This window comes from Amblyomma americanum, chromosome 3 (assembly GCF_052857255.1).
Source record: "Amblyomma americanum isolate KBUSLIRL-KWMA chromosome 3, ASM5285725v1, whole genome shotgun sequence".
NCBI lineage: Eukaryota > Metazoa > Arthropoda > Arachnida > Ixodida > Ixodidae > Amblyomma > Amblyomma americanum.
In genome coordinates, this window is record NC_135499.1 from 41,939,420 (window position 1) to 41,962,401 (window position 22,982).

General features: G+C 47.5%; 1 protein-coding gene across 2 annotated transcripts in view; it reads left to right on the top strand.

Annotated features, from left to right (window-relative positions):
• The window catches only part of LOC144124547 (uncharacterized), a 95,941-nt gene extending 77,498 nt beyond the window's left edge, over window positions 1-18,443 (top strand). Inside the window, exons 7-9 of one of the 2 annotated variants that reach the window (XM_077657288.1) lie at window positions 1,699-1,771; window positions 10,450-10,575; window positions 17,618-18,443. In XM_077657288.1, coding sequence (XP_077513414.1) covers window positions 1,699-1,771; window positions 10,450-10,555 — 179 coding nt within the window. In that variant the 3' untranslated portion in view covers window positions 10,556-10,575; window positions 17,618-18,443. The remainder of the gene's footprint in view (window positions 1-1,698; window positions 1,772-10,449; window positions 10,576-17,617) is intronic. The other variant, XM_077657289.1, reaches the window with a different exon arrangement.
• Window positions 18,444-22,982: the final 4,539 nt, after the last annotated feature.

Genomic DNA, 22,982 nt, shown 5'->3' on the forward strand with positions numbered 1-22,982 from the left:
GAACATGCATGATTTGTCAGAACTGCGAGGTATTGAAGGAAGGAAATACGTGCATCCCTGCTTGAGGCAGCAGTCCAGCCATTGGCCTGTCAGTTCTGAGGTGAGTTCGCTGATTGAGGTACCAGCTTGCACCATGTTGCTCTCTCTGTTCTGTTCATGGATGGTGCACATGCATTGCAGACCCCATTGAAAGTGACAGTGAAAGGTGGGGTGCGAGGATTGGGCTGGTATTGCTTGGCCACTGTATACAGACACTCGGCTATTGTGGACAAGCGCTGGCAGATAGGACATACCGTCTCAGCAGTAGTTGCACAGAACTTGTGCAGAGGACTGGGCAAAGAAGGGACATAAACCTTTCCACCACCCCCTTATCCTCCTCTCTGTTCTTTATCCCTGAGCTTGTGCATGCCAGCTGTTTTTACATGAAACCCGACAAAAAGCATGCTTGACAATTGTCGTACTAGCAGTGTAATATTTATTTCTTAAAATTTTATTGCATATTTCAAGTTGCCTACTGTGCCTTTATGTCTCCTCTAATTGCGTATGCTACTCATAGCTCTCTCTTAAAAAGTGAATTTCCAATCCTTGAGGCACGTAGAAGGAAGGCTCCCGCATCCTTTTGTACCAATGTAGTCCTCGACATGGAAAGCTCGCAGTTTACTGCTTTTCGTGCCTGCATCTTCAGTGCATGAGCGTAGCCGCTTCTTAATAAAAGAGGGCATTTGTGGCAATGGAAAGGCCCACTATCTTAGTGCGGCTACATGAATGCACGCAGCGCCCTATCACAGCTTGTCTCTGGCACATCCTCACCTGGAAGTTTGTGATGAAGGCTGCCGATACCTATCTGTTTGTCTAGTCTTCTTCCTCTTGCTGTGATCTTGCTTTTGTGCTGCTTTGTGGCTAGTTTGTGGCTCAGTTCTAAATCTGTCTCGCCTTGCGTGCAGCATATTGTGCTGCTTTACACCTTGCAGACACCATGTTGGCCGGATCCTCAGGCTGTACTCAAAGAGACTGTGCTGCTCTGCAGCATTGTGACTGATGTCATTTTAACAGCATATTAACACATGCTAACCATGTTTTGGGTTGCATACGCTGTAATCTCGCCCTAACTCCTCCTCAGACAACTTTGTTTCCAAAAGTTTGTGCAACCAAAGCTTGAGTGCATTAATGCTATTGTTTACCGATATAAAGCTAACCTAGCTAGTGCCCTCGGGTTGATTAATAATCATGCTAAAAGATTATTTCTAATTATTTCTACGATTCAAGCATTCTAGCATTACAAGCTCGGCTAAATTTATCCCACCCCTGCTTCTTGCCGTAAGGTAGTGCACCTTTACCTTGTCAATAATTTTTTTCATTCTTTACCTTCAGACAATTGCGTCACCTGACAGTGTGTCCCCCACAAGCTCATACTGTTTCTTTCAGCAGTCATTTTAGGTCGGCACTACCTGCAAGAGCGCCCACTAAACTAGCTATTGATCTCACGTGTCTGTCTGGGTTTGCTCTTTTCATTTAAAAGCACTTATCAAAGAGCGGATTACATTCGTATTTATTTTTACCAGTGCAATTATTAGAAGTAAGTGCTGTGTCTGCGAACGCCTTGTCTTGGTTCCTTGTCTATTGATGAGTGACTGCTTTGCAGAGCACGCAGATGTTGTGTGACCAAGTGGTTGTATGACCAAGTGCCATTCCCTGCAGTGCATCGAATCGAAGTTGTTGAGGCGCTGCCGGTGGTTGCCTTTGGACAGCCCCTTCCAGACCTGGAGCCGGAGTGAGTGTTCCTCTGTGTCCGGTTCAGGGCAGTGCATTTTGGGCCCTGGGCAAATCAGAAGGCACTTCTAGGGTCTTCTTCACCTGGTGGTCCCGCTGTTTGCTAATTTTCCTTACTTTCCTTCGGTGGGATGATGAGACTAAGGGAAGCTGTGTGTAGTTATGCAAGACCACCTTGACAGAATTTGTAGGTGAAGCAACAAAACTAGGCTCCACATTGTAGTGCTAGAAATCAGTGGGAAGCTGCAAAAAAAAAAAAGAAAACTTGGGCTTTCTTGATCACATTCTTAACCCTTTAATAATCGGTTTTTTGGGGAAAGGAAAATGGCGCAGTATCTGTTTCGTATATCGCATGCCGTAAGGGAAGGGATAAAGGAGGGAGTGAAAGAAGAAAGGAAGAATGAGGTCCCGTAATGGAGGGCTCCGGAATATAATTTCGACCACCTGGGGATCTGACATCGCACAGCACAAGGGCGCCTTAGCGTTTTTCTTAACCCTTTGACATGCCATTTTTGTTTTTATTGATATGAAATATTTTTCCCCTGAAATAGTATATTCAGGCCTTAAGAAAGCCAGTTTGTTAGCTTTTCATTGCAAAATACTAGCAATTGTTTTTTTTTTTTTTGCTCGGATGTTGAAAATAGCAACATTAAAATGCTGCAACTTATCAAGTAAACACCGAAATGATCATAGAAATAGTTTCTATTTTGAAGGTAGGAATTAAGCTTTAAAATGGGAAAACAATGATGTTACTACTGGTGGTAAAATACGCAGACATAAAAATGGCAGACAACATGCAACCCTGCACACTGTTTTGCTAAATTTTATTTGCTGCTTTCACTATGTGACATAAAAAGCCAGCTTATTTATGAGATGAAGAATTCACCTAAACAAAGAAATACTGCTAGGTGCAGCCCGCTCTCCGAATAAGTTGTGAGCTCACTTTGTACACACTTGTATACAGGGTGTCTCACCTGAGACTTTACACAATTATTAAAAGTAGGCTTTTTGAGTTAGAAGAATGCTTTCACAGGCAAAGCTATGATGCCTACAATGAGTGTCTATTGTTGTTTTTGGAGTTTTCATGCCAAAATTCCGGATGGAACCAGTTCCATTGACATTATATGGTATGCATGTGTCATCACCTTGTAGAATGTTCAAGTGCCTTCCATTGGATTATATGGGATTTCAGTAATCTAAATCACTAATTCACCTTAATCTCTTTTTCCGAGGTGGGCCTACTTTAAAATTTTGGGAATTTTCTGGAGTGGGCCAATTTACAAGTTTTGAAAGTCCTCAGATTTTCAATTTTGACAACGTCCTATGATTAGTCCACTTGTCACATGGTGGTGATGACATCACAACCCCCTCTGGGCAAAGAGAAATTTGACTCCACATATAAGCGTACACTGCATCACCCTGTGGCCCGAGTTCCCCAATAAGGAGATTGTCACGGAGTGGGAGCACGCATACAATGGGCTCCAGTTTGTCACGGAGTGGGAGCACGCATACAATGGGCTCCACACTCTCTGATACCAATTCTAGGGGAGGAGAGACAAACACCTCCACCCAGGTGCCAGACCTTAAGCAGGACCGAGTGGCTAACCGGCGATAGGTCCACGCCTGACCAGCGGCTGACCGGAGGCACGACACAGGAGTCGGTAATAAGGGTGCAGGAATTTAATTAGCAAAGCGGAACAACACTTATCATGTCATCAATTACAACAAAACATGGGAACTGAACAGACAGAACAAGTTTTAGATTCTGCACACAAAGTCTAAGATGACAGATGAGAAGAAATACAAGTATACAAAGCACTTTTTAAGGACAGAATTAAAGATAGAGTTCGTAAAGGCGGGAGTGGCGGGGCTTAGCTGTTCGGGTGGTTGAGGTCCGGTCCGAGATGGCGTCGGGCTGTCGCTGCCGGGTCCCCGGAGTCGCTACTCGCTGGCCAGACACTTCGCGACGAGCCAACCACCTCTCGGCTGACACTTCACACACACGCACGGTTAGCCAGCACCCCGCCACATCCAAAATCTCCACTCCAACTACCCTCCGCCGCATTCTACAGTCCCCCCCGCAGCGTCCCCATCGCCCTCTCTCACAGTCCCCGGACAGCCCGGGGCCCGGGACCGACGAATCAGAGGCTGCGACGAACGTACAAGAGGTCATCGGCCAAACAACTGCTTTCTCCCGGTCGGAGACCAGACAGAAAAGGGGGGGGGGGGGGGGGTGCAGGCGCGGATGTTTAGGATGGAGCCCCGTCGCCGGGCTTAACCGCCGCGGGGCAAAATCGCAACTAGCGCGAATTCTGTTTCACCACCCCCGCGTCAAGAATGTTATCCCTGATAACATTACCATATCAAAAACAGAAGTCGCGCGCGCTTCGCTGTGTGCGGCATGCATATTGTACTGAATACATAGCACAGACACATCCAGATAATACTGCGAAATACAGGCAAAACCCACTGACATATTACTGCGGAATACAGGCGTGCACAAGCATTTAATAGACACACGCTGAAGAACGAACTCGTTACACAAATTCAAGCGAAAAATTCTTGATCTCTAGAGATCATCAACTCGTCGGGCAACGGGCTCCCAAACCCGGCTGAGGTAATCAGCCCCGACATTGTCTTTCCCACGTATGTTTTCGACCGTGAAATCATACTCCTGGAGTTGGAGGGCCCAACGGAGCAGTCGCGTGTTCATGAACTGCGCCTCGCGGATGTATTTGAGTGGTTGGTGATTGGTCTGGAGGGTGAACTTTCGCCCGTAGAAAAAAAAATTAAATCGTTTGATGGCCCAAACGATTGCGAGGCCTTCCTTCTCGACTGCTGAGTAGGCTCGCTCTCTTTGTAGTAGCTTCCTACTTGCGTAGGCGACGGGGTGCAGCACCCCCTCTTTTCCCTGGAGGAGCACCGCCCCAAGACCCTGGTCGGAGGCGTCTGTGCGAAGGACGAAATCTTTTTTGAAATCAGCCACCTGTAGGATGGGTGGCTCTGAGAGCAGCCGCTTCAGTTCTGTGAAGGCGTGTTGCTCCCGGTCCCCCCACTTAACGGTGTTGGGCATCAGCTTCTTAGTCAGGTCCGTCAGGGGAGCTGCAACACTGGCGTAGTTTGGTATGAACTCCCGGTAGTAACCCGACAGTCCCAAGAATGCCCGAACTTGGCGCTTGGTCTTCGGTCTCGGAGAATCGCGGATCTTGCCCAAAATGGCTTTCATTGGGCCTAGGCTGCCCCTTCCAATGGTGTGCCCGAGGAAAGAGAGTACCTCAAAACCCAAGTGACACTTCTTTGGATGGATCGTCAGTCCGGCTGCCCGTATCCGTGCGAGAGCGAGGCGGAGTGCTTTCATGTGGTCCTGCCAGCTTTCTGTCGCTACCAAAACATCGTCATAATAGTGGTAGACGTTGTCAATTCCTTCGAGCACTCTCCTCATTAGCTTTGCGAATACTGCCGGTGCCGTTTTTATGCCGAATGGCATGTTTTTGAACTGGTAATGTCCGCTGGGAGTTGAAAAGGCGGTCTTTTCTTTTGACTCTTCCTCCAGAGGCACTTGCCAATATCCCTTTGCAAGATCCATTTTAGAGAAGTACCTTCTTGCCCCGACTTCGGCGATTAGGCAGTCCGCGCGAGGAATAGGTTCCGCATCTGTTACCAGCACATCATTGAGTTTCCGGAAATCCACGCAAAACCGGTAGCAACCGTCCGGTTTCTTAACCAAAACGACCGGGGCGTTGTGCGGGGAGCATGATTTCTCAATCACTCCCATCTGTAGCATGCTGGACACCTCTTTCTCGACTGCTTGCTGGACTGCCTGAGGTAGTGGATATTGCTTCACATAGATGGGCTTATTCGTCGTCGTAGGTAAAGAGCACTCAGCCCATGTCGTGAAGCCTGGTTGTTCCGTGAAAACGTCCTGATAGGTTAACGCCAGTCCCCGCAGTTCCTTCACCTGTTGCGGTGTCAGTTGGCCCGCTATGGCGATGTCTTGGGGGCCCACCTGCTCATCCAATGGCCACATCAGCTCGGTGCACGCCTCGTCCGCTGCTACTGTAGCAACAGTCTGCACCGGGAGTTCCGGTCGCGTCTCGCGGGCATTATATTTCTTTAACATGTTGATATGAAACATTCTCGTAGTGCCCTCGACGTCAACAACGTAATCCACTTCGCCTTTTCTTCCCACGACTGGATAGGGTCCCTTCCATTTCATGGTGAGTTTGTTATGCTCAGTGGGCAATAAAAGAAGCACTTGGTCCCCCTCTTGCAGCTATCGTGGCCGGGCTCGATTGTCATAGTATGCCTTGTACCGCTCTCCTGCTTGGGTCAGTGCTTCGTGAGCAATTTGGCACGTCGTCTCCAATCTTTCTTTAAGGTCAATGACATACTCGTAAGCTGTCGTCACCTCTTCCTCAATCCTACTGCCCGTCCACAGTTCTCGTAAGATGGCAAGCGGTCCCCGCACATTGCGTCCGTAAAGGAGCTCAAATGGTGAGAAACCCGTGCTCGCCTGGGCTACCTCCCGGTAAGCGAAAAGAAGAGGTTCGATGAATCTATCCCAGTCCTTGGGCTGTTCAGCACACATCCGACGCAACATCTTCTTCAAGGTGCCATTCATTTTCTCCACCAGACCATTCGCCATGGGGTGGTAGGGAGTCGTCGTTTTCAGCCGCAGAGATAAAAGGCGCCCCACCTCAGCCATAAGTTCGGAAGTAAAGTTTGATCCTCGATCGCTGAGCATCTCTTCCGGTACTCCTACCCGTGCAAATATATGCAGAAGTGCCTCGGCGACCCTCTCTGTCTCGATACTTGGCAGGGCTACTGCCTCTGGAAATCGGGTGGCGTAATCTATCAACGTCAGAATATAGCGGTTGCCTCGGCGTGTGGTAGGCTTGAGGGGTCCCACTATATCCACAGCGACTTTGCTGAAGGGGGTGTCAACGAGAGGCACCCGCTCTAAGGGAACCTTCCGCACTGCGCCTCGGTTTTCTGGCATATGTCGCACGATGCGACAAACCTGCTCACATCTCCCTGTAAACCCGGCCAAAAGAATTTCGCGAGAATGCGGTCTGTTGTCTTTTTTCTGCCGAGATGCCCTGCCATCAGCCCCCCATGTGCCAACTGGAGAACCTTCTCGCGATGCTTCTGGGGCACCACGAGCTGTGTCGTCTTCGCTCCGGTGCCTGGAACGTACTCTCGGTACAGCAGGCCATCCCGGAGACCGAATGTGAACGAACTGCCTCCCTTGCACCTCGTCCTCTTTCTCTGCTTGTCTGCCTCAAAGCAAACTAGGAGGCTACTGTCCTCCCGTTGGTCTTGCCTCATCTGGTCAGGGCTGACATCAGGGAGAGTAGCAGGCGCCCGTAGCTTACGGAATCCCCCTTGGGGTTGTCGGGCCGCTTGCTGGCGGGTCGTGACCGCCGCCGTGGACATGGTAACCTGGTCGGGGCACTTGTCACATGAATCATGGTGCTCCCTTGGAGGAGCTTCTGTCTCTTCCGAATTCTGCGGTTTCCACTCAGTATCTGGTGCTCCTGGACGTCGTACCCCTTCAATGTTTCCGAGGACAAGGTCGAAGAGGGGCTCCTCCATGCACCCCGCTGTAACTTCCCCTCGGTAGTATGGGGTGTCGATATGAATGCGGGCCTCAGGCAAGAACTTAGCAGAGCGGTCTACCAAGTACACGATCCGGTAGTCACCGGTCATTTCTTCGTCCTTCACGAAGCTGCGGTTGACGATCACCATGTTACAACCTGTATCCCTGAGCACTCGACCCTTCCTTCCACTGATCAAGCCCTCTACGACCGGCAAGTCAGGCGCCCCTGACAACGCAGTCATACTGACGACCGGGACACGTTGTCCACCCTTCAATTCTAAATAGCCATCCTCAATACATGTAGACACGTTCCCGGAGGTAGATGGTGTCCGATTCTTTTGCACTGGAGGGCCACGGTTCGCCCTGCACTGTGCCGCAATGTGCCCTGGTCGCGAGCAGATGTAGCACCGTGAACGTGTCCCCGGGCCACGCGGCTGTTCGGTCATCTGGCCAGCGACCAGGCTATCCGTCTTGGAGCCTCTTCGGCCAAAGTTGATGGTCCCTCGTGCCATCACATATTCATCTGCTCGTTGAACCAATTCCTTCAGGTCCGTGCTCCGCTTTTCTCTTATAAACGTCACCAGTGCAGGCGCACAGTTTTCCAACAATTGCTCGGCTAAAATTAGCCCTTTCACCCCCTCGTGTGTCTTGTCTGTTTTCGACAGTTCTATCCATCTTCCCGAGTAGTTCCCCAGTCGAGACACGAACTGCGAGGGAGTCTCGTGGTCGTTGGGCGTTTTGTTCCGAAACTTCTGGCGGAATCCCTCTTCTGTCAACCGAAATCTGAGGAGCAGCGCAAGCTTCACTTTATCGTAGTCATTCGAGTCAGGAGCCGGCATTCGGCCAAACACATTCAATGCTTCTCCTGTGAGGCAAGTGCTAAGCGCAGTGGCCCACTGCTCCCATGGCCACTGTTGGGCTTCCACCACCCGCTCAAACCGCGTCAGATACGCGTCTAGGTCATCACCCTTTTCGTTAAATGGGGCCATCAACTTGTGTGGACGAACTCCAAGCGCTCGGGTTGGCATCGTCGACGAGCTCGGTTCGCTGACCGAACTGCCACTAATGTTGGAATTCGCCCTTAACTGAAGGAGTGCCATCTCCTTATCAATTTCCTGGAGTTTTCGATCAGAGCGCTCCTTCTCCCGCGCATCACGCTCTTTCTCTCGCTCGTCTTCCAGCCTGCGGCGCTCGCGTTCCGCCGCTCTCTCTTCCCTCAGGAACTCGCGCAGCTCTGCTCCCTCCAGACCCAACTCCTTACCGAGTGCGACTAAGCGTTCTGTTTCTGCCATCGTGTTCACACCAGCAGTCAAAAAAAAAAAAACGTATGCGTCTGTATCGTTGTCTCGCGGTCAGAGCCAGTCAGGGTTAGCACAGGGTCCTGTCGCGGACGCCAGTTTGTCACGGAGTGGGAGCACGCATACAATGGGCTGCAGTTTGTCACGGAGTGGGAGCACGCATACAATGGGCTCCACACTCTCTGATACCAATTCTAGGGGAGGAGAGACAAACACCTCCACCCAGGTGCCAGACCTTAAGCAGGACCGAGTGGCTAACCGGCGATAGGTCCACGCCTGACCAGCGGCTGACCGGAGGCACGACACAGGAGTCGGTAATAAGGGTGCAGGAATTTAATTAGCAAAGCGGAACAACACTTATCATGTCATCAATTACAACAAAACATGGGAACTGAACAGACAGAACAAGTTTTAGATTCTGCACACAAAGTCTAAGATGACAGATGAGAAGAAATACAAGTATACAAAGCACTTTTTAAGGACAGAATTAAGGATAGAGTTCGTAAAGGCGGGAGTGGCGGGGCTTAGCTGTTCGGGTGGTTGAGGTCCGGTCCGAGATGGCGTCGGGCTGTCGCTGCCGGGTCCCCGGAGTCGCTACTCGCTGGCCAGACACTTCGCGACGAGCCAACCACCTCTCGGCTGACACTTCACACACACGCACGGTTAGCCAGCACCCCGCCACATCCAAAATCTCCACTCCGACTACCCTCCGCCGCATTCTACAGTCCCCCCCGCAGCGTCCCCATCTCCCTCTCTCACAGTCCCCGGACAGCCCGGGGCCCGGGACCGACGAATCAGAGGCTGCGACGAATGTACAAGAGGTCATCGGCCAAACAACTGCTTTCTCCCGGTCGGAGACCAGACAGAAGAGGGGGGGGGGGGGGGGGGGGGTGCAGGCGCGGATGTTTAGGATGGAGCCCCGTCGCCGGGCTTAACCGCCGCGGGGCAAAATCGCAACTAGCGCGAATTCTGTTTCAGAGATAGTCATGCAAAGAAACATTTGTGCACAAGGTAGCTCTCGTGGCTCGTCGTCGCTTGTGAGAAGGACACAGTCACGGTCATCGCCATCTTGTGAGCTACTGCTGCTGCTCTTCGCTGGACGTGGTGCTAAGATGTCCGCACGTGGAATTGGTTGGCAGCCGGCACTCCTGCCAAGGGCGCACAGCATCTTGGCGCTCTGCCAAGTTCCGCGAGCGTGCCTTCCCACAGGAGCTCCTGTCAAAAAAAAAAAAGACGCTGCGGTGTCAACAGCGCACAACATCTTGGTGCACTGCCAAGGTATGCGCAGCGGTCGATATGAAACTGAGGAATGTGCCCGGAAAAGGAAAAAAACCAGTAAATTCTCAGTGGCAAAAATGCGAGGTGGTCATTCATTATGTGAGTGGGTTCATTAAGCGAGTAACTACGTACTTTTGAGCCCACAAAAATTACCACATACGGTAACCAGTGCAGCAGAAATTACAAGTAAAATGAAAGAAAACTTTCCAGGTGCTCACAGGAAAAGAAAAAAAGCCACTTTCTGGTATGGTGAAGCTGTGGCTTTGCTGGTAAGGCATTGTTGGTAGCATAGTAAGAAAAAAAATGTATATGGGAGTGTGGGTTCATTTATCTGCCAGCTTTAGAAAAGTGCTGCGTTGAGTGAGAAATTCTTTCAGAAACTTGCGCACCCAAGTGAAGAATGGCACAATGTGCCTTGGGAGCTTTTACGACGAGTCGCGATTTGTGTGTTCGTCAAGGACAATCACTGTGCGGCCACTCAGTGCTGCTTGGCTGATGGTGCAGGGAGTTCTCTGTCCCGTGGCTCCGCTCACGGCAGTGGGAGCAGGCCAGAACAGTGGACCGGTCCCGTGCTAAACAACGCAAGTTAAACAGTGGGCACTGGAGGTAGTGGCTGTCTGAAAAACCAATGTGAGTACTTACCTGTGGGGACGTGTGCTACCTATATGCTTCCCGTTGGGAGCTGTGCTCTGTGCAGCGCTGGTGCTTAATCTCAGTGCATCCTCAGTGCATCAAGGGAGGGATGTGCAATTGAAATAAATTTTTTTTTTATAATTGTAACCACTTGTACACCTTGTTTTTTTGTTAGGCTGTCCAAAAGTTTCATTGCTGAAATCAACCGGGAAGTATTTAAAAAAAAAAGTTGTTTAGTGAAACGCAATGGCTCTGCATTACAAGGAAACGCTCCAAGATTGGGTGTTTTTCTTCCTTGCAATTTTCTACCTATACTTCGTTTTACACATCAGGTACAATGCTGTCAAAGCTAGTACTCTTGCTAGCGCTGCCTACATCCACGATCAAAAAAGTAATGTTTTCCCTGTGGTGAGTGAAAAATACTAAATGCTTTGCTTGCACACTTGATACATTATACATTTCTGATTAGTGCCGCCGCGGTGGCTGAGTGGTTACGGCGCTCGGCTGCCGGCCCGAAAGACGCGGGTTCGATCCCGGCCGCGGCGGTCGAATTTTGATGGAGGCGAAATTCTAGAGGCCCGTGTACTGTGCGTTGTCAGTGCACGTTAAAGAACCCCAGGTGGTCGAAATTTCCGGAGCCCTTCACTACGGCGTCTCTCATAGCCTGAGTCGCTTTGGGACGTTAAACCCCCATAAACCATAAACCAAACATTTCTGATTAGCTTGATTAAAGGAGCTCTTATTGCTGACAACACGCTGTTGCTCTCACATGTCTTAGACCACTCAGCACTAAAACAAGCGTGGAGCAACATGCCTTCCTTTATTTTTTCATGCCGACTACTTCCGTGCCTTTCACAGCTTTGCACCTGATGTCTGAAATGGAGTGTAGATACTCACCTTGTGGACCAGGTTTTTTCACGACTGTTTTGTCTGTTTTAACCCTGGTTGTTTCTAGGGCCATAGGGCAGGTCAGGGCATTCTTTGTTGATTGGTGAATTCTAAATTGTATGAAATTTTCTTCTCATTCTAGACACGTAAACGTACACTGCATTGCAAGAATTCAAAATCAGTTTGTGCTCTGCAAAAAAAAAAAAAAAATTCTAAGAATGTCTTGACCTGAAGGAATGCAATTAATGTTGAACCAACCGTCTGCCACATTTTGTTAACTTTGCAGCCTTTTCACTAGATTTAGAGAAAAAATATGTATTAGCAAACAAGTTTCTGGAGATATAATTGAAGTTTTGGGACAGTAGTTATAAAATTATTTCGATTATGCTCAAAACATTTCGTGTAAGTACAGCTAGAAATAAAAATTTTTTTAGGAAAGTCACATCACCTCTTAAAGAGACAGCATCAGAAGACACATTTATTGCTAAAAAAATTTGGCTTAAGAAATTGGAACTTTTTTTTTCTCGGTCACACTATTCAAACTCATAACATCAAGACCAGTGTGGAGTGAATGATGAAGAAATTGGTGTGCAGAAAACTGTCATCCCAGTTTGCTTGCAGCAGTTGCCTGTATTTCAATTTGTTACCCTTTGTTAGCTTATAAAAGCTAGGCTTCAGTGAGAGTAGCCACTAGAATGTGGCAACACTGGCCAACTTTGGTTTGTCTCCATATCCTGCATGAGTACAGTGGACACACAGGCACCTTTTCTATATGTAATTCTGAGATGATTTGTGGCGACTGCACTTTGATGATGATCATTATGAATTTCAGTGTGGCACAAGGGCAGCTCTTGCAAGGCTGAGTGGTTGGTAGGGTAGCTGTGGTCAAAAAGCGCCATGGCATCAGGTATTTTTTTTTATCTACACAGGGTGTGGTGAGGGACCCTTTTTCCAACCATTTCACCCCAGGGGAAACCAAGCACCAGGCCAAGGGAAAGTTTGTGACCATTGTAGGACCAGTTGGTGCTGGGCAACACTTGGGATCGAACCCAGCATTTCTCACCTGAGGGGGGTATGCCCAAACCACTAGGTTACCGCCCACTTTGCTTTGTTCACTCCACAAGCAAGGCCACTGTGGGTGCTCGTGGAAGCAATTGTCAGAATCCGTGAGAAATGGCGGACGTCCATCACAACATACTGTAAAAATATAGGTCGAACTTTTTTTAAAAAAGCCATGGCGAAAAGTTGACCCCCGTCTTGTATACTGGTCATTGGCGGAAAAACTACGGAAGTCTTCCAACCATAGCCTCCATCACCATCAGCAGCAGCGCGGCGTGGCGACGTTGCCGCACCGCCATTTTGCGTTTCCGTCGTTGCAAAGCTGTTTTGTTAAAAGGTTGCTTTTTCCCATTTTGTTTCAAAATGAGTGGAAGCCGACGGCAATTCACCATCACCTTCAAGAAAAACGCGATTGAGTACGTGGAAGCTCACAGCAACCTGGCGGCAAGGCGCGAATTTGAAGTATCCAAAAAGAGCTTTCAGTACTGGCAGAGCCAGAGGCTGCGTATTATAACTTGCAGCAACCAGAAGAAAACTTCATTTCTTGGGCGGACCGCAGCGTATCCAGAATTGGAAGGAAAGGTTGCACTGCGTGCAAGGTGACTGCCTGTGACTGCCGAATGCATTCGCGTGAATGCGGTAGAGATCGCGCATGCCTCTAGACTCACGAGGGCGCAATTCAAGGGCTCGCCATCCTGGGTGCGGCAGTTCATGAAGAGGAAGGGCTTTGCTCTACGGCGCCATACTTCTGTGTGCCAAAAACAAACACGCGGGTCGATGGGCATGCGATACTGTTAAAAAGTTGGCCGGGTGTACATACAGCCTTTGTCTGTAAAGTTCCGAGACTGAGTCAGTTAAAAAAAATGCGATCAACATTGAAATCAATTGTGCAGCACTCCTTCGAAATAGTCTCCCTTGCAGTCTATACACAGCTTCCAACGCTTCTTGAGGTCTTGGAAACAGTTGGAAAACGCTTCTTTTGGCAGGGTTGTCAGCTCCTTTGTCGTGGCGTCTTGAATGGCCTCCACACTCCAGATCCAGCGACCTTCTAGGGCTCTCTTCACGCGAGGAAACAGGAAAAAATCGCATGGGGAGAAGTTAGGCGAGTATGGTGGATGGGGAAGTACAGTAATGCTATGCTTGGCGAGAAATTTTGTCGCGCTGAGAGCAGTGTGCGGCCTTGCGTTATCATGGAGAAGACTCCATTGTCCAGATGCCCATAAGTCAGGGCGATGGCGTCACAGTGCATCACGCATGCGTTGGAACACGCGGATAAAAAACTCCTGACTCACCATCTACCCTTGTGGGAAGAACTCGTCGTGTATGACACCTGTGGCGTCGAAAAAAACTATTAGCATCAACTTTGTTTTGGTCTTCTGTCGCCGCACCTTTCTCGACACTGGAGAGCTTGTGGACCGCCATTCGGCGCTCTGCCTTTTTGTTTGAGGACCGTATTGAAAACACCATGTTTCGTCTTCATCAACGATGCTGTCAACGAATGCAGCATCCTTCTCTGCCTCGGAGCGCAAGTCAGCGCTCACTGATGCTCACGTGTCCTTCTGGTCCTATGTGAGGGAGCGCGGCACAAGTCTGGCATTCAGCTTTCGTCTCCCCAAGTTCTCACGCAAATTTTGATGGCATGTTGTCTTACTACTGTCGAGAGCATCTCATAGCATGCAGACTGTAATGGTGCGGTCTTGTTGTACGGTTTCCCTGATCCGAGCCACACTGTTTTCATTCCGTGAGGTTGAAGAGTGCCCCTGCCTTGCGTCGTCTTCCACCGATGTTCTCTCCGAAACGAACCTATTGTGCCACTCGAAAACTCGCACCCGTGATAATGTCTCGTTGCCGTAAGCGTCACGAAGGACCTCATACATCTGTGTGGCTGTCTTGCCAAGCTTCACACAGAATTTTATGTTTACACGCTGTTCAAGGTGGACGTACATCTCTCCACATTCACTCACAATGGAATGCGCTGACGACTAGTGAGAACGTATTTTTCTACACGTCGTGCCATCTAGCGGCTGCCACAGCAGTTAGCATAAATAGCTCAGGTTAGCCGGAAAAGATGGCGCTACACATGCGCACCAATATTTGTTTTGGGGAATCATTTCTAGAGACGAAAATAAATCAGTCTCGAAATTTTACGGACAAAGGTTGTACGAGCAGCATTTAAATGAAAATAAATACTGTCACCATTGTGCAACCTGTTGAGTCGCATTTGTTTCAAGGTAATGGTGTCTTTCGGTACTTTTTCCAATAAAAAAGATTTTTTTTTTATTTTTAAAATTGGTTAAATGGGGTGTCGACCTATATTCCGGTCCGATCTATAGTCTGGTTTTTACGGTAGTTTCAGTTGGTAGCGGTAACTTTGCTTCCCGTGCAGGAGGAGTTCATTGCCAGTGTCTCGGCCGCTTGATCTCTTGTACGAATGACCACCGCTTTAAGAGCTGGCTTAACCATTTCTCATGTTCCCTCTAAGTATGACACGTATGGTACAGTGGGAAGTGTGTGATGGTGCAGTTTACACCTGTGGCCACTGGGGATGCCACGCATTGGCAAAGATCCTGGGAAGCAGGCGGGGTAAGAGACTTGGAAAATCTGACTGTGTGTGTAATTCACCTTACTCTCATTTAGTGTTTTTGTGCAAACTTCACAACACACATGTAGAGTATGTGTAATACGTAGAGGAAACACGAGACATAGCTAACCCGGCTCTCAACTTGAGAACAGTAGACGACCGCGGACCGAAAAAAAATGCATAGAGCTTGAGAGGAGGGTGAGCCTGAAGTTGCGGTCAGCTGGTTCATGGTGAAACCTACTTTTCTCCACTTTAAGAGCCAGTTGAACCATTTCTCATGTTCCCTCTAAGTATAACACATATTGTACATGCGCTGAAAACGAGCACGTTCAGAATTTTTTCACACCTACTCTCCGTTTCATACATCAGGTGCAACACTGAAAGGCACGGAAGTAGTCCGCATGAAAAAATAAAGGTAGGCGTGCTACTCGACGCTTCTTTTATGGCCAAGTGGTCTAGGGCAAGAGAAAGCGACAGTGTAACATCAGGAATAAGATCGCATTTAATCAAGCTCATGACAAATGCAATAAGTCTGCAGGCTTATTACAAATGCAATACAGTTAAACCTGTATGTAACAAACCTCCATATAGTGAATTCCCTGATGTAACGAAGTTTTTTAATTCCTCTACGCCGCCCCCATTGAAGGGCGTGTATTTGAGACCTCCATGTAACGAATGCGCAGCGGCGGTTGACCTTGATATAACAAACTCGCTAAGCCGACCATCTGTTAGCTTGTGCTGAGTTATGAAATTTGGTACAAAATTTTAACAACGATAAAGCACGAACTGACACGACAGGAAAGCCAACGATCACAACGAGCAGCCGCAGTTGATTCAGCGCGTCTTGCTCCAGCGCCGCCAGTGCATCTTCGTTGCTTTCGCTTTTGGAACGCCACACCACGTGGCACTGCAACAGTTCATGCTCAAAAGCAGTGAAAAATCATAGGGCATAGCAAAAACGAAATGGCCCGAGCAGTGCTTGCCCATTGCCGCTACGCGGTACTTTGCTCGCGTGATTCCAGCGACGATAGCTTTCGTGCGTCGGGACTCTGGAGCGGGGATGGCGGAGAGCGTCACTGACACAAGGTGGAGAGTCTGTTTTCTGGGGCAACAGCGGTGTGCAGATCGAGAGAGGGAACATGCGGGAAAAAGCATGTGCCTCTGTGGCCGCTCTATAGTGGCGGCGCGACCACGCGCGCTCTCCTCTAGCTTGACTAGTGCCCCCGCCTCTCCCACTCTCCTCACCGCACTCGTAGCGGCGTTGCGCAAGCCGCGGCGGAGGTGGTGGTGGCGGCTGCTGTGGCAGTTGTGCTGTCAGCGTGATCGCGGAGCTTTTCTCCATATTTATGACTTCGAGTATTGGGGTTTTCTGTAAACATTTTCATCGCATGCGGGAGGTGCGGGGTTCGATCCCCAGTGCCGCCGGGTACCCACCGGTGATACAATGGGTACAAGCCTGGTGCGCGGATTCTTTACGGTGAAATGCTTTGGAAACGGGTCTTTGACCCTACCTTGAGTGTAAGAAAAAACCTTGTGCAATGGCGCTCTTTGGCCAGAGATGCCTTTGCGCCATAAAAATCCATAATCGTCATGTAACCATGTTCAAGGTGGTTTCACCTACATTTATTTATTTTGGTTTCTGTTCTGCATCGTCCTTTTGGGTCTTGCAAAAACTGCATGTAACGAAAACCTGGATGCAATGAAAAATCCCGGACTTTTTCAACTGCAGGCAAAGCATGTATTATTTTTCGCTCACCTCGAGGGATGCACCACATTTAGTGCAAAGGCACCAATCCGGAGGTTCAGAGCCTAGCAAAATCGTCTCCTGCCGATTGCATGTCCAAGAAGCGTGAGTGCTCCATTCCACAGCACTGCCCACTCATCGTCGTCTTCTACGTTGCACAAATCCATGCTTTTGCACTGGTTCGAATGTAGTAAGCATTCTCTGTCCATTTTTAATTGTGCATGTCGACAGTGCAAACGAGAGTGCTAGCTTTGGCAACGCTGCACCTGATGTGTGAAACGGAGTGTAAGTACTGTAAACTTGTTTTTTGCGAATGCCAAATTTATACCAGGAGTTGTCAGCAGCTTGCGCTAAGGTTAGTCTTGGTAAAGATGTGACTGGAAAAAAGTGGCGTTCTGGTTACTGCTGTGTAACGCAACATTGAGCAACAGCTGTTTGCAGAGGTAAGTTCACTGTTCACAGGACAAGCATAAGTTGGCACTGATGCACACAGAGTCACTCCTCTTTTCTCTGTCTGTCTGTGTTACACCAGTGCTGCAAATTAACAGCTCTCGCTGCAAAAGAACGGATGAGGATAAGCGCATAGGCTAGATGGAGAGCAGTCAGTGGTGACTCAAATACGCAGTGATTGAGCAACTGCCAATGTGATATGTAGCTGTTTTTAGATGCGTGTTGATTTGTATTTTGCAGTATGCAGTGGAAGGGCAGTGTCATGCTCTCCCAGTGTGTGACAGGGTGTCCCGGGGCGGCGGTTGGGGGGACTACAGTGTGTGCAGGCTCGCAAAGCTCGCCGCAAGGACTGCGGCCTGATGAGAGTCGTGTCCCAGGACTGAGCCCCTGGGCACAGGAGCTGGCTCTCACCATGCTGGCCAGCCGCCAAGCAGTTGTTCTGCCGCGATGGGACACCGCCGACCCCACTTGGGCCCCGTGCACTACGAACACCACCATGCACGTGCGTTTCCCGCTGCCCTTGGGTCAAGACGGCAACGAGCGAATAAAATGGACGGCACTGCCCGCCACCTCACGGACCTACCGCTCGTCGTGGCTGCCCCGCTCTTGGAATGTGGGTCTGTGGGAGCGACTTCAAGGTGGTGGAACGTTGGTCGATCTGCTGCCTTGGGTTGCTCGCGAGCAATAAGCTGCAATGGCGCGTTGTCCTAACCGAGGTGTTGGAAGGGGCTTCCAAGACCTCGGTCGCGACGAATGAAATGAGGCACAGCCAAGGTGTTGAGACTTTTGCAAGTCCCAACATATTGGTTCCTGTGTACATAATTTTTTAAAATGTGTTTGATGTCTTCCGATCAAAATGTTGGAATGATCCTTCAATTCCAACTTCTTGGCTCTTGCAAGAATGCTGAGAGTGTTGAAATTGTTGGTGCTGGCAAGCAGTGCTTTGAAGTGCCCAGCAAGGTGTTGGAAGGCTGACCAACTTCCAGCACCTCGTTTGGTGGCCAGCATATTGAGAACCTCTGTGTGTCCTTTCCTGCTCTGGTGGGCTGTGCTAGTGCAACAGATGAACTTTTGTCACATCCCTGAGTGCAGGGCTATCTGTGGGCACTTAGCATGCCAATAAATCTGTGCTTTCACTTCTTATGCATGCTCAATGTCCGCAACCTGTAATCTTGGTAGCACAACGGTAGCCTGCTTCTGAATCGGCTTTTGGTGTTATGGCACGTGGAAGGAAAAGTACGCACAGCACTTTTGTACGCTACAAAGATGCAGAAGAGGAGAACACGGAGGATGGCATAACAAGGAGCACGGGCCCCTGTTCATGCTCCTAAGGTCTACAGGGGAAACTGTACACTAACCATGTGACGCCCTACATATCACTTATAATGCAGTGCATGAGCAATTTTCAGTTGTGCTCACAAAACTATATCAGTTGCCAACATAATTGCAGAAACAGCCAGTTTTAACTTAAGATCAATCAAAGCAACGTCAAAATGGCAGCTGTCGAAAGATGAATTCACGCAAAAGCTAACCCTAACAGGAAGATTACCTAAACTTTCTCTGGTCGTAATGCTGCAGTGGCAAGCGATGAAGCAGTTTTGAATTTCGCTCTTGATTCACTGCATGCACCTGCATATTTGTGAGTTGCCTTATCACCCTTAGACATTCATAAATGGTCAAAAATAGCCAACTTTAATTATGCTTTGATCGTTTTTGTTTTCTTTATTAATGACCCAGTTTTTTTTACATTTCTGAGTTGGAGCCAGGGACCACAAGTATTAATATGTTACGTGTGCTTTACTTTTATCCCACAATGCCTGGGCATTAAGGAGTAAATGTGCATTAGATCATTCTCCTGCTAAGCGTGGGTTCAATGTTCACCAGGATTTTTTTAAACTTGAGGGCTTTTGTCCGGGTGCTCAAGTTAGTTGGAACTCCCTGTCATCTGGGCTACTTCTCTTTTCTACTACCGATCACAATTCCCGCCCTGCTGGCTGAGTAGCTTTGGCGTTCGGCTGCTGATCCCAAGGATGTGAGCTCGATCCCGGCCACGGTGGCTGTATTTCAGTGGAGGCAAAATGCAAAAATGTCCATGTGCATTGCATTGTCAGCACACGTTAAAGATAGTCTAAATTTATCTGGAGTTCTCCACTGCCGTGTCCCTCATAGCCTGAGTCACTTTGGGATGTTAAACTTCGCAATTTAATTTCAATAAGCAGAGGCAGCTGGTGTTAGCTTGCAGCACACATCATGAAATGTAGGCATACTCACACACTCTTCTAGCACATAAAAGGGAGTGCACAAGAGGACAGCTTTTTCATACAGACGTCTTCGGAGAGTGCAGTCCTCCAAAGTAGCCACTCTTGTTTGAATGCAAGGAATTACCAGAGAAAAGAGACGACTTGACTTGGACGACTTTTCCTGTCTTGTGCTTTCAAAATTGCCAGCCAGTAGCCACTAGATCATTGAGCCACCCCTTGTCAACCAATAATATCCATTGGACACCTGGCAAACAACCCCTGTGGATACTCTGCAAATCCATGGGATATATCTGAATGTTCGCTACCCATTTGTACAAAAGCGAGGGTGGTCTATAAATGTGTAAAGAGTATAGTTGGTGCCTGCTTTCAGAACAACCTGCAAACTCTGGCTGTACAACCCGATTGTCTCAGGCATATCTTTGCAAAATAGGGTATCTTTCTCATTCCTTTTGATGCACCTCTTTTGAGGGAGCTGATAATAGAAACTCATATTCTTCGAGGCTGTTTTCTTCCTGTTCGTCTACTAGTGGTTCCTCCTGTTATTCCAAGCTCAGCAGGATGACATGGAGAACATATCCTTCCTGTACAGAATGTGTTCAGAATATGTGGCTCTGTATGCAGCATAGTATGATCTCAATGATACAAATCTGACAGGGTCGTGAAAAATATTTGTACCATCCAAAACGAGCAGAATTTGTATGCAGATGCATGGGGAATGCAATTGCACAGATCTGTTTATGGCTGATGAAATTGATTTACAGCTAAACAGGTAACAGGATTATTTGAGCGCTCCATTACAACCAATTGCTCAAACAGAAATAAGAGAACTGCCATGAAGTTTGGCTAGAGAAAAAAGTGTATGTTGCCTGCACTGAAAATATTGTGCTGCTGATGTCAGTATTTTAAAAACGACTAGTTATCGGTCATTTCTTTTTTTTTTTTCCGCAGTGTTGTATTATTGCAAACATCCGCAGGAATTTAGATGATTCCTTCAAGAATCCCATGGTCATGATGGGAGGTGACATCCAGTGCAATATCAATTCACTATTCAAAGCAAACACAATGTTTATGGGCATTTAAAATGTGCAAAGCTAAGAAGAGGAATATATACAAGAGTAGTTTGAGTTTAATGTAAGGCTTTCTGCACATTTTTAGTTACCGGTACTCTTCAATAAAACATGAATATACTTACAAGATCCACACATACAGGCTAAAAAAGAAGAGCTTATCAAAGAAACATTGAGAAAAAAAAGGGAAACACAAACATCATTGAGATATGAGATACTGCTATATAATGAATAGTATGTCGTTTGAGGTTAGTGTGATGAATTTTTCATATCTCATGTCAACACCAAACTATCATAATTTCGATAAAGAAGCACCTGTTTGCCATTATATTAGTACAGGTATGGTGTATGTACCGAGGTTAATTCGTTCTAACAGTTAGCTGCCAATTCTTGGAGTCAAGTCCATCCATACATAAAATAATTGTTTTGCAATCTGTGGTATGATACCAGCACAGGAGTATATGGGCATGTTCAGATAAGAACGGTAATCGAGGTCCCATGACCATTTTTTGTTTTCAATTAAATTTTTATATGTGATGGGTAAATGTGTCCACACAAAGGAATGAACCTTAGTTTTGCAAGGAACTTCATGGTTTTCTCGGAAAAAAATTGTATGTCACAAGAGGTGGAGTATGTCGTTTTTGCCACTTCGCAAAGTTGCAAGTTTGGAGCATCACTGCATTCACAATAAGTTGTTTTCGCGCATAAGTATTTTTTCAGCACTTTATTACAACTTGCACTATACGATTAATATAAAAAACGTTTTCTTGCTGTGTCAGTCTTCTGAGTAAAAAATCGCAAACTTCGCTTCCGGAGCTGTGCGGTGCCAAAAAGACACTTTTCAGGGCAGCCTTAGGGCAAGATGCGTAAAGATCTCCCGACTGAATCTTTTTCTCTGTATTTTTCAGCTACTTTTAATCACTTCAGGCAAGTTTTGTAGCTGTACACTTGACCGATATTTTTCAATATGGCCTCAAAATTGGTAGAAGTTCAAAAACTTCAAAAAAGTGACAACTTTGACTTGAATTTAAAAAAAAACATCATCAAATTTTATTAAAAAATGCCCTAATAATACTCAATACTCGATAATTTTAAAACACCAAAAAAGTGTTGCATTATTTTGTTTTAAAGTATAAAAATAAATGCAAAACTGAGTTCATGTTTTTGTTACCTAGAATTGCTTATTACTGCCTCTTAGAAATAGTAACTGTCAGAAATTTGATTTAGCACTCACTGAACGTGGTTACATTTCAATTACCACAATATGCGAACCATCCTGAATGTTTGTACAGCTTCTACTCGCTTGTTAGCGGCGTTCTTAATGCGTCAAAATGGGAATAAATTCGCTATTTCACCTGATGAACTGACTGCTGGCGGTCAAACGTTTTTTTTTGTATTCTCTAATTTATCATCGTAAGGTACATTGGTATGTAATCGATTTTTTTAAAATATTAGATAATTTGTGGGTTCCTAGAAAAAATTTTATATATAAAAATTTATATTAATGTATTTCTGAAGCCGACGTTTCCGTACCTGCATCTGTTTACCTCTGTGTTCAAAGGTTCTACAGGGCAATGTCAGGAGACAGAACGTCGTCTTCTGAGAGGAACAATTTATCTGCGAGATTTTTAATCAGGAGGAGTTTTAATAGGAACGCAATTTACAAATGGGATGCCACTTTATATGCAGATTGCAATTCAGAAAATCGTAACAAGAAATTAACGGCAGCAGTTGAAGTCGGTATGCGCACAGTATATTGTCCAGCACGAAGCACAAACCAGATCACAGTCTCTTCCATTCCGAAGCAGCGGTGGAGGCCACGTAGGATGCACTGCCTTCATTTGTTTGAACGTACTTCCACATATGGAGCGTCTGAACTCCAGGCACTTTCTTTGCCATTTTCCATTCTTCCTTCTTCGTTTTGCGAAAGTCTGCAAGCTCCCTCTGTGGGAGCTCCAGAATGGTGATGTTCTTTAGCGTTCCTTTAATTGCGTCTACGAAGCCGCTGGCTGTTTGTATGGACTCACTTGCAGGCTTCCGCAAGTTGTGGTGTGATGCTCGATGTTTGACAAGCCCACCAACGCCGTCGCAAGCATTTTTGCCGTGTCCAGTGGCCGAAAACATCCATTTCGTCTCTCGACATTCACTGCGTTGTAGCTCATGAAACTGATATTTATTCTTGAAGTGAGCGGGAGCCCCGTCGCTCACATATGTTATCTTGGTGTAGATTGGCGCGTTGTCTTCGAGGTGTGCTTTGATTTTTGACAGAGCCAAGCATGCATGAGCTGAATCATGAGACATATCGTCGGAAATTACGGCGTAGTTCCGAGTCGATTTTCTTGACGTGACAACGC